Genomic DNA, 12,418 nt, shown 5'->3' with positions numbered 1-12,418 from the left:
AATAATAATAGACAACATAGAGTGGAATTGCTATTACAAACTTAAATGATTTTTAATTTAATAAATTTTTAGCAGTTGTCATTAGTCTTTTGTTATTATTATTATTATTATTATTATTATGTTTACTCCAAAAGCAATACGAAACAATACAATATTTTTTTATGTTAGGTCAACCGATGTGGTTCTAGCAGACAGGCTGTACTCCGGACATTCATTCAGGGAACTTTCATAAATTTAGTCCCTACAGGAACATCCCTAAAGGTCCTATCTTGGTTCTGGACATTATAGTGTTCCAAATAAGACATAAATCTAACCTTCAGGGAACTCTTCCCTCTTGCTCTCAAAGGCAAAAAGAGTTTACCCCATCATCTGGAGATTTACTTTCGAATCCTGAGTAGTACCACAGCTATCCACAGAAAAAAGAGGCACCAAATACAGATGAGAATATGGTCTTGCTATGTATATTTTTGGTCCTGAATACAGTACGTCTCGCGGACGTTCGGGGATCATCCCTGATAATGTCCTAGGGATGTAAATAGGAACCGTATGCAATGACTTTTAGGGAACCTTTGTACTGTAGTTGGTTGTTCCTGGTCATTGTACTATGCCTGACATGACTGTTTGCTAGTTGTCATGTGCTGGAAGTATATGACCTTTAAGGTCAATTCCTTGTTATTGTGTTCATAGTGTACATACTGACTGTGTTCAGGCTCAAAGTGAATGAAAAAGTATAAAATACAACAAATTAGACTCAGTTTATTAAGTAAGTATGCAAGAATACAAAGAAAGTAAGTATTTGCTGCAGAGAAAGATAGGAAGAGGAAAAAAGAAAAAAAAAAGGGTAATATTAATAATAATAATAATAATAATAATAATAATATATCTGTATGTGTGTATGTCTGTCTAGCCAGCATTTGTCACAACATCATGCATGAATTTAATCAAACTTCGCCAGTCCTTCTGCATTTGCCTGAAGTTGAGTGAAATCTAAATGTTAAGTGGAAGTGATGTTATGAGCAGTTATGTGCCAGATTACAAATTGCAGGTTTTGACAGCGTACTGCACATGCCTCAAACTGGGGGCATGGCTCAAATTCGACCACTGGACGAAATTTAATTTAACTTCTGTAGTACTTAGATATCTGCCTAAAGTTTAACCTGTACAGATCACATTAGCACATTTTGAGCATGTTATGACCAAAACAAGAAGACCAGAACAAGAAGGCCCTTCACACTCTATCACATACAGTAATAGGCTGATGTCATAGTTGCTGGGGCCTTCCAGCCAATGCCCACACACCAGCCACTGGATACAGTGCCTGTCCAAAGCCTGGAGGGTTGCGTCAGGAAATCCATAAAACCTGCGGCAAGTTTTGGATGGTCTGCTGTGGCAACCCCGTAACAGAAGCCGCCGAAAGACTAACAGCAACTTTTTTTTTTTAATCCCTATGGATATCTACTGTATCTGTGCTTTGTTGCGAGAGCAGGGAACAGGTGGAAGAAAATTTGGAGAGGTGGAGGTATGCTCTGGAAAGCAGAGGAATTAAGGTTAGCCGCAGTAAGACAGAATACATGTGTGTGAATGAGAGGAACCCAAGAGGAACGGTGAGGATACAGGGAGCAGAGGTAAAGAGGATTTTAAGTACTTAGGGTCAACAGTCCAGAGCAATGGAGAGTGTGGAAAGGAGGTGAAGAGGCGGGTACAGGCAGGTTGGAATGGGTGGAGAAAAGTTTCAGGTGTGTTGTGCGATAAAAGAGTATCAGCGAGAATGAAAGGAAAGGTGTACAGGATAGTGGTGAGACCAGCGATGCTCTACGGCTTAGAGACAGTGGCGCTGAAGAAAAGACAGGAGGCAGAGTTGGAGGTAGCAGAGCTGAAGATGTTGATGTTCTCCTTGGGAGTGACAAGGATGGATAGGATCAAGAATGAGTTCATCAGAGGGACAACCCATGTTAGATGTTTTGGAGATAAAGTCAGAGAGGCCAGATTGAGGTGGTTTGGACATGTTCAGAGGAGAGATGGTGAATATATTGGTAGAAGGATGCTGAGGTTGGAACTGCCAGGCAGGAGGTCTAGAGGAAGACCAAAGAGGAGATTTATGGATGCAGTGAGAGAGGACATGAAGTTAGTTGGGGTGAGAGAAGATGGTTAGATGGAGGCAGATGATTCGCTGTGGCGACCCCTGAAAGGGAACAGCCGAAAGACAAAGAAGAAGAATATCTACTGTATATGCATTTGTTTTTCTGTTTGTTTTTATAAGTAGCAAGGTGAAAAATAAAAGTTGTGTTATTCCATAGTTTAAGTCCATTACGTACATACAGATATCTAACTCTTCTGACTGGTTACATTTATTCTACTATGAAATGTTTCTATCCTTGATCTGAGTGCTCTATTCCAGCATGACCTCACCCCCACCACAAGACACCAGGCTTTAATAAATGGTCTGATGAGTATGAAAATTATTTAAATCATAAGCCATAAGCATTTCAAAGGTACCCTGATTTGAACCCTGCCTAACGCATATAAGAGATTTGTAGTAAGAGGTTAAGAGGTTATATACTGTATCTCTCTGTATACAGTACAAACATAATTTTTTTGGTCGACTTGTACAATCGTTTTTTTTTTTTTCATGGGAATTAGGCACATTACTCCAAAGTATTTCATTATCCCAACCAAATATAGTCTGGGAATCCGTGTCTAAGCCACACTGAAAAGAAAATGATGTGCCATGTGGCAAGTAAGTGAGCATTTCTCAGTTTCTATTCCTCCCCTTCCTTCTTTGGTGTGTCTTCACCAGTTAATTGGTAAAATGGCACTTGGCATGAAAAGCATTGAAAAGTACTTGAAGCAGGTGTAAAAGTAGAGGAACAGAGCTGTTGCGGTAGCAGCACAGACAGAGCGTACTATGATGACACCTTCTACCTAAAACTGCAGCAATTTTATTGCACTTGAAGTCGTTTTAAAAAGGTGCAACCTGGTATTGGAGACTGCTTTCAAAGATTAAAATGTCACTGTTCCTCTGTCAATTTTTTCTTTAAAAAATCCTTCTTCCTCTTCTACAGTTGCGATTGATAATCGAGCTAATATGGCCTCTGTTCCTGTTTTTCATCCTGGTGTGGGTGAGATCCACCACTCTGCCTGTCTACAAAGGCCAGTGTAAGTGCTGCTCCACTTTTATCTATTTATCGCATAAAACCTGATATCCCATATATCAGAGACGATGTGCGAATCTTACAAAATGAATCACGCACCAGTGTCAAATCAATTTCTTTTCATTACAAACCCATTTTATTGCATGATAATGGGTTAGACATCCTCTCCTAATGCACATATCTCTCCTAATGCAGGCCATTACCCCAACAAGCCGATGCCCTCTGCTGGGTTGTTACCATGGTTACAGGGCATGTTCTGCAACATCCAGAATCCTTGCATCGCTGAGCCAACACCTGGAGAGAGCCCCGGTCAGGTCAACAACTTCAACGACTCCATGTCAGTACAGTATGCTTTCTGTTGGTGCAAATACTGTAATAAAGACATTCTCGATGGATTTCATTTTCATCAAACGGATCATTTAGACTTACTATGAAACTTTTGTAGCATTGAGGCTGAAAAGGTTATGTCTTGGATCAGCAGATGAACTGCTTTGGGTTCTCCATGCCAAAGACAAATAGAAGGCACAAAGGACATGGAAAAAAATACAAAATTAGTCTAATTACTTTATATGCTATAGTATATAAACCAGTATTGTCACTACTAATGATCGGATATATTTAAAATTTAATATATTATATATATTTTATATATACATATATTATTATATTTATGAAATAATCAAAAAATTTGATTCATATATTAAATAATGCATTTCCATATATAAAAAACTAGTGCTTATATTTTTTATTAATATATTGCAATATATGAATGGACCATGTACTGTATGGACCATATATACATATATATATACAGTATAAAATTTTTTGATATATATATACACACACATAGAATTTTATGTTTTACAGTACTGTATGTCTATATCGTACTACAGCAGAATGAACTCTGCTATTAGTAAAAATTCAACCTTTATAAAAGTTCTCAGTGTTGAAGTTAAATTTCTTGGAGGTTCTTTGAACCTCATGTGACCAAATACTAGTGCCGTACATGTACAGCAACATGCAATAAGTAAATAGTTAGAGGCGTTCAAGTCAAACCGGGATTTTATATGCCATCAAAAAAGAAAGTTTCTTCAGCACAACACTGGCCTCCCAGGAACTCCTTTAATTGCTCAAACATGTGCAAATGTCTTGGAGCAAGGTCAGGACTGCACCATTCAAATGATCTACTGCATCTAAGAGTCTTATCACTGCACTGTGCTCTAATACTTCCGTAATGCTTTTCCACCTTTATTTACGAGGTCAGGAATTGGTCAACTTACTGTAGGCCTTGTGAGTTGCTGCCCTTAAAACTGCTAATGAAAGTCTACAAAAGTATTAATAATCGCTTAGTAGCTGAACTCGCTCAAGAATGTAACAAAGTTTTAGTGCGTACATCTTATCAAAAAAACTATGGGTGTGTGTATAAACTTTTTGCATGTCTTTGTACATTATGCATAAAAGAACAGGATGGAATGCTCCATTATGCAATGCTTTTGATGGAAAATTGGATTTACACTCAAAAATTATTTGAAAGCAATACAGTTTATGAACCAGACTAAACCGACAAATCCAACAATTTGATAGCAAATGCTTAATGGTTGCAGGCTTTAGTGCCCTTGGGTGCTTTAAATCAAAGTGGCACCATTGATTAAAAATCCTGACTTTGATAAGCTGCAGTGAGACGCACAATCCCAGTCCTCTCATTAGATGTGGTGAGTGCAGAGTGCCTGCAGTTGTGGGGCTTTTACACAAAGTGAATCATAAAAGCGTTATTAAATGTATGACTGTACAGATCTCATGTGGAATCTTTTTCTGCTTTGATGTAACAATGCGGTGTGATGTGCAACACATGTGTTGGTTCTATTTTTTATTTTGTGTGTGTGTGTGTGTTGGTTCTATTTTTATTTCTTAAAAAAAAAAAGTTGCCTATTATGCTTCTTCAGGTTGTGCACTTAGTTACTGCAGTGCACTGTGGAGTAGAACCCTTGTTAGTGTATACATATATATATATATATATATATATATATATATATATATATATATATATATATATATGTACATTTTACAGTATAATGTATACAAAAATATAGGCAAAAAGCTGTATTATATTTTTGTGCAAAGTAATTGAAAAAAATTGCATATGTATAAATATGCATATATATATATATATATATATATATATATATATATATATATATATATATATATATATATATATATATTATTTATTATTATATTATATTTTATATAAAATATAATTTAGCAGTGTGATGATGGTGGAAAAGAAGCTGGACCTAAACTTGTGCGAATGTTCCTGGACTTTCTCTTGGATAGAATGAGGTCAAAAACGTTGCATGTATAAAAGTGTGTATTGCATTAGCTGTTTATTTAGTACATGAATTATGTCCTTTATTGCATAATTCATGTATGCTCTTCATTATTTCTTCATCAACAGCATCTCCAAGGCGTTAACAGAAGTTCAGTCGGTCTTAGCCGACTCCTCTCTGCTGTCTAACATCAAACTTCTCTCTGACGATATCAACAAATGGACTCCTATTCTTGAGAATTTTAATACAGCCAAAGGTAAAGAAAAAACCCCAGACTTTTATTATGTACAGTATATTTGCACTGGAATATTCAATCAGTTCATCCCCATCACCAAAGCTTTCTTTCCCTGAATTAAGTATTAAAGGTCTTCGTTTCATGGATTTTTACACTGGGTAAAAAGATGAAAGGATGAATCATTTTCGCTGAAGGGTTTTGTCAGAGCTAGACAAAGTTTCTGCTAAAATCTATTCTGCACTGCTATTTTTGGTGTGACTCAGCCTTGACAATGACCAGGCGCTTACATCTCTCATTGACTACCTGAGCATATGAGTAACATCTGTTAAATTGTTAAGTCCAACTGGTCGTCCCAGCTTTTAATGCACCCATAATAACCTCATGAGACCTGGACTCAACTGTTATGTATGGTACATTGTAATTTCTCCTGACTGATTTTCTTTATTCGCACCTTTTAACTATGAACTTAATCAATGTCTTCAACCAGAAGAAAGTCTGGCAAAAGAATAAAACCCAATAGACCTTGTGTGAGGCTCACGTTTACACGCTATTGGTCAGTGAGTTCTATTTTAAATGATAAGACAGAGATTGATGTAGAGAAGACTGATTACCAAAATAATTCATTTCCTATTGTAGATGCATACATTAAACTTGTTTGTCCATGAATACATTAGCATTTAAATATAGTTGTAGGCAGGATGTCTTTCAGGGGATTTTGAATGAAAAAAATCTTCTTCTGAAAAAAAAAATGGTAGAACTTGGAAAAAAACGTTACGGGAAGTTTTGTAAATATTGAACTGCGTTGTGGCTCCCAAAAGGCAGCAAAGCCAGAGTTCAAATCCTCCCAAGAATATATAGCTATTTCTTACCACAACTATATTTACCAAAATATACAGTATATAATGATAATTTGCCAAAAAGAATGAAAGTTCTAATTCTGCATTTATCCCATTTTTCAATATTTCAGTTTAAAGTTTTTAGAATGATATATATATATATATATATATATATATATATATATATATATATATATAAATTCTATAGATTGATAGAATTTTTGAGGTAGATGGATGGATGATTGGATAGATAGATAGATAGATAGATAGATAGATAGATAGATAGATAGATAGATATGCAGCACAGTGGAGTAGTGGTTAGCACTGTTGCCTTGCATCTCCAGTTTCTGGGTTCAAATCCCAAATATGGTCTGTGTGCACAGAATTTGCATGTTTCCCCATGCTTGGTGGGTTTCCTCCAAGTTACCTCCCACAGTCCAAAGCCATGCCAAATTGCCTGGCGAATGACAATTGCAAAACTGCCATAGAAACAACTGATATACTGTATCCTGAGGGTGGGGGGTATCCTTGCCGTACATATGGAGGGACCAAACAACAACAGCAAAAAAAAAAAAAAAGGTTAAATTTGTCTGTGAGCGTTTGCATGTTCTCCCTTATGCTTGTTTCCTCTGGCTACTCCGGTTTCCTCCCACGGTCCAAAGACATGCAGATTAGGTTAATTGTATTGTATACTGTATATGTAGTAAAATCTCCAGGGTTGAATTAACACCCTAAGTTCATACAGAATCAGTTGGAATCTAATGATCTCCGAAAGTGTTAATTCAATTCTGGGGATTTTGATAGGTAGATTCTTAAAAAAAAGAAAAAAAAAAATAGAAGCACGATGCCAACCTGTGGAAAAGCTCAAGATGAGTAAATACTTATGCAAAGTAAATGTCATCCCCATGAGAATAATAATTCTGGCACGACACACACACACAAGCTAATTTATGGAGCCGATTTTTTCGAATCTGGAGTGTCAGGCAATATATCCTCGTGTTGTGTATTGTGTTCGTTAGGCTAATTCTGTCTAATGACATTCAAATTTCTCCGAGACCTCATTTGCAGATGGACGGAAGAGGGCCGCATTGTTGGCCGCCAGGTAAGCACTCGACGTGCATTTGCATTTTCGAGATCGCGGGCTGGTAATTTACAAGATTGAATTCATCAGGAGCTCTGAGGACGCATAATTAACGAGCGAAGGTGTCAGAGATGGGGTGATAGCGGGCAGGCAGGACAACCTGTGAACGGATTTGGCCGAGGGATGTGCAGAGGGGTTAGGATGTGACCGATCAAGATGTAAGGAAATGGCGGTGATGCTGCAGGAGTCTGTGCGGATGATGAAAGCACAAGGTGACGGCATTAATCTCGCTTCAAACAGGGTTCAGATTGAGGCCACTTAGCGTGAGTGGATGTGTGCGTGTGAGAGAAAGATAGACAGAGAGAATATGTGTTGAGCTCATGCTTATCCTAGCTGATGGAAATCAAATGAAAATGGAGCCTGGGATATTATCATCCATAATGCAAACACTAATTACTTCAGCAGCACTTCCAATAGATGCTTCCCCATCTGCTCTTTCTCTAATTACTGCTGCACCACGTGTTTGCACTTTAGCCAGGTGACATTTCAGAGCCGCCTTTTCATTTTCGGCGCCGAAATACTTTTATCTGCCGATATGAACAAGAGACACGTTCTGTATAGTTTGAATAAAGTATAATAAAAGTGGATCAAGCTTGACCATGCACCTAATTGACAAAATGAAGGTCGGGATGTGCAGTATTCATAGAGCTGCACACCTACACCTACAGTACATACACATGAATAACATTAACCTATTGTGACGGGCAAAGTGTTAAACCCCTATATGCCATGTATTATATTTTTTCCTGTGCACAAAACAAATGATGTCACCAACTAGTTCGAGTCTATCTAGAGGAAGGGTTGTGCTAATTTTAATCCATCGCTTTAGTTACTGGATGAACAAAACATGTGCCAGGACTTACTTTCTGAAGCCAGGGTGTCCACCTCTGCACAAAAATGCCTTACACTTGGGAATTTTTAAGTGAATTGCAAGTTCAAGTTGATTGCATGAAATGACACTCACTCATCATCTATACTGCTTTCTCCTGTATTTAGGGTCGAAGGGGGGCCTGGATCCTATCCCAGGAGACAGGGCACGAGGTACACCCTGTACAGGGTGCCAATCTCTCACAGGGGACACACACACACTCCAGGCAATTTTTGGAACGTTAATTAGCCTAATCTGCATGTTTTTGGCCTATGGGAGGAAACCAGAGTACCCAAAGGAAACCCACTAAGCGCGGGAGAAGATTAAGACTTATAACAAAACAGGCATTGTTCATTGTAAGGATTGCTTGAAATGAAAAGCCTAGCTGATTAAATAGGAACTAAGATTGTGACATATTGTAGGAATTTGTCTTAATAAGGAAAAATAGCACAAGGTTCTAAAAGAGTTGTATTCAGATTCATATTCGAGTTAAAATACATGCCCAGCATGACCATGGCTTTATACTGCCTGAATAATACATCTAATCATCTATATAAGCTTTTAGATTGTAAGATTTTTTTTCTATGAAGAAACCTGCATAAATCCCTCTGACTTCCATATACAGTACATTTGTGAAATAAAACACCTAATCGCCTCAAAAATAATTGATATTGTGACATTTTGTTCCCATCAAGATTTTCTTTTTTGGGTGACATACAGTAACACTTACAGAAAACGATCATGCCTTAAATGTTGAAGTTTGCATTTCTCCCCGTGCATTGTGAGTTTTTTTCCGGGTGCTCCTGCTTCCTCCCACAGTCTAAAGACAAGCAGATTGAATGCACATGGAATATTGACTGGAAGTCCTACCATGGTGGTAAAATGAAAATAAATACAATGGTTATCACTATTGATCTCCATGGTCACTAGTTGGACTACAGATGTTCCTGAAAAGATGAATGGATAAAAGATCATCATGAGACCTGATGTTTTAATGTTAAGAATATAACTTCATGACAGCTCACTTTGTCACTTCCTTAATTGCTAAAGTCACATGTTGACAGGGTGACCTTATCTGCCATGAATGCCTATAGCAATGCCAGGCACTGTCATGACAGTCATGTATATTTTCTCCAACCTTTAACTCACTCTGACATTCTAGTGAAATAATTTTATGATGTTCCTAACCACCTTGAGGGGTGGCACATAACACATTAAGAATCTATGCCAGTTTATACAATATGCCATCTTATAGGCATTATGCCAACTTATTACATGAGGAAAAAAGAGCACAAAGGATGTTACAACACAAAGTAAAAGTGCAGCTTTAATAGAGTAGTATTAATGTCTACTGTAATGTTTGCAGTACTTACCAATTACATAAGCACAAAAAGAAACGCAAACATATATCGAGGTTTATAACTTTGTGGTCACTTGGTCATAGGACAAAATAGCTTGTCACATATACATTACTGCACAGTGAAATTCTAGCTCTGCATATCCCAGAATATCTGGGTTCAGAACAAGGGGTTAGCCATGATATCTCCCTCTGGAGCAGATAGGGGTAAGGCCCCCAAAAAAGGCTTGAACCGCCAACCTTCCGATTAGCAACTCAACTGCCTGAGCTTATATCAACAAATATCACAGTGCCAGACTGCTCTACATTGCATTACCCTGTACATCACATGTCCCTAATTGCAACAATTTCTGGATTAATAAACACCACTTTTTGCAATCTATTATTCTTTTATTGTAATCTGAGGCTTACATTGATGTTGTAAATATTCCTTGATGCACACACCATAGTTTATTTTCAAGACCCTTGTTTTTATTTTATGTCCTCAGTGTAGCGTTTTCATATTTTCACCCATGTAAAATATAATCTGCACTTGCATCTGCCTTCATATCCAACCACTGATAAAACCTGAGATCCTCCAGATTTTTTTTAAGTGTCCGGAAAACCCTTCTGGAGAGGAGCTAACTAATGTGGGGAGGCAGTGGACACATCTCCCATCATCACTGACCCACTGAAGACGTTGTTATCCTTTCTTGGTCCTCTGAGATAATACTGTATTTCCACCCCTCTTTCGTGTAAGGGATGTCACTTAAGAATAAGATTCAGTTATTTGTCACATGTACCTTACAGCATAGTGAAATTATTATTTTTTTACATAGCCCAGCTCAGAAACTGAGGTCAGAGTACAGGGTCAGCCAGGATACAGTGCCCCTGGAGCAGAGTAGCAGTAGCAAGTTGGTAGTGCTGGGGCTTGAACTCTCGACCTTCCGATGTGAAACACATTAACCTACAGCCTTACCCCGTATGAGCCACCACTTTCCTAAATTTGTTACTCTGTCTTCCTGCTCCACCTCTCCCTAAATTGCACTTGTTACTCTGTCTTCCTGCCTCATTATGCCATCCTGCTCTATACTCTACTGGAAATGTCGCACTACCTTCTTGCTCCATTGAGAGCATCGCTCCATCCCCACTATCCAGAGAACATTGGTCTGTCTCCTTCCTCTGCTGAGGACATGACTCCCCTACTGTATCTTGCTTTGCAGAAAACGTCCCCACCCACTTTAACCACAAGGAGAGCAACTCAACTCCTTGCCCTCTGGCTCCACTTAAAACTTTGTTCCATTCTCTTGCTTTGTCGTGAATGTCTACCCCCTCTTTTTGGTCCACCTTGGGCTCCCTTGGATGTCATGCCTCCCCTTATTAATTTGGGGTAGAATGTGCCACCTCAGTGCTTCATGGAGGTCATCGCATTCTATGTTCAGAGTAGCGCTCCTGAAAGGACATTGCTGGCCAAAGGGCTTTTTTCGACGTAGAAACATTTACCATGACCGCCAAGGACTGCCTTTTGACTGCATTTAACACGACAGGAGATGAGTGTTAACATGTTTACATGCTTTAAGTGTTTTGTTTTTATGTTTGCACTTGAAAAAGATGTTATCTGCTCTTCTATCTGCCGTCGCCTCCAATTGCAGACACCCATGAACAGTTACCAATATTTCTTCAAGCTTAATAAGGGTTGAATTTTGTAGGAGAATGTGCTTTGTGTGTGTGTGTGTGTTCAGAGATAGCTGTGGGAGGTTGAATCTGTGTATTTCATTACAGCAGAACAACTCTTTAAGGACCAACATGTGTTTAATAAGGCTCAGCATCTCCCACAATGACCATCTGAATATTATCATCCTCCCACTCGCTACACACCCACACACACACACACACATACAAGCACACTGCATAACAAAAATCTAATACACACCTCGAATTTTATATTAGAAGGCACACCAATAAGAGGATAATAAAAGACAGCCCCTGTGGTAGGAAAATATTAACATTGCTTCAAGCATGGTTGATTACGTTCATACGTGGAAGATTCGGTTAGCCGCTAATTAGCAACCACTTACAAGCCTTGAAATCGTCGTGAAAATAAGTTGCTAATGACTTTTGGCTTCAATTTCAGTTTGGTCTCATATTGCGGTTAAGGTTTTTAGACTATATTCGGGTTGTGACTGATGAATTTGACGAATTAAAACCACTTTTCATGAAGAGGTAATATTCGGTCTCATGCAAACTGTAATCCCTGTGTGTATGTGTGTGTTTGTGTGTGTGTGTGCACAGGTCGCTCAATACCTATACGCAGTGTTTTGAGAGATAACGAGACGCTCTCCGAGTACCTGAAGAGCAACCTGTCAGTATCAAGTGCATCCGCCCAGAGGCTTCTGAGTGTGGGACTCCAACTCAATCAGGTACAAACCTACACTAGACTTCACAAACCTGTACGCCATGGAACTTTCAACAGATCCGAGCAGACTCTTATGTGTATACACTTTGTAGCTACTTTTTACTAGA

General features: G+C 38.4%; 1 protein-coding gene across 3 annotated transcripts in view; it reads left to right on the top strand.

Moving 5' to 3' along the window:
* Window positions 1-12,418, top strand: part of LOC128508408 (phospholipid-transporting ATPase ABCA1) — a 171,701-nt gene that overhangs the window by 32,648 nt on the left and 126,635 nt on the right. For all 3 annotated transcript variants that reach the window (XM_053479743.1, XM_053479742.1, XM_053479741.1), the window contains exons 3-6: window positions 3,063-3,156; window positions 3,348-3,489; window positions 5,608-5,735; window positions 12,188-12,315. In XM_053479743.1, the coding sequence (XP_053335718.1) occupies window positions 3,063-3,156; window positions 3,348-3,489; window positions 5,608-5,735; window positions 12,188-12,315 (492 nt within the window). The remainder of the gene's footprint in view (window positions 1-3,062; window positions 3,157-3,347; window positions 3,490-5,607; window positions 5,736-12,187; window positions 12,316-12,418) is intronic.

The sequence above is a fragment of the Clarias gariepinus genome, chromosome 20 (genome assembly GCF_024256425.1).
Source record: "Clarias gariepinus isolate MV-2021 ecotype Netherlands chromosome 20, CGAR_prim_01v2, whole genome shotgun sequence".
In the NCBI taxonomy this organism is placed as follows: Eukaryota; Metazoa; Chordata; class Actinopteri; order Siluriformes; family Clariidae; genus Clarias; species Clarias gariepinus.
The sequence above is the reverse complement of the archived record's forward strand: the minus strand, read 5'-3'. Positions and strand labels throughout refer to the sequence as shown.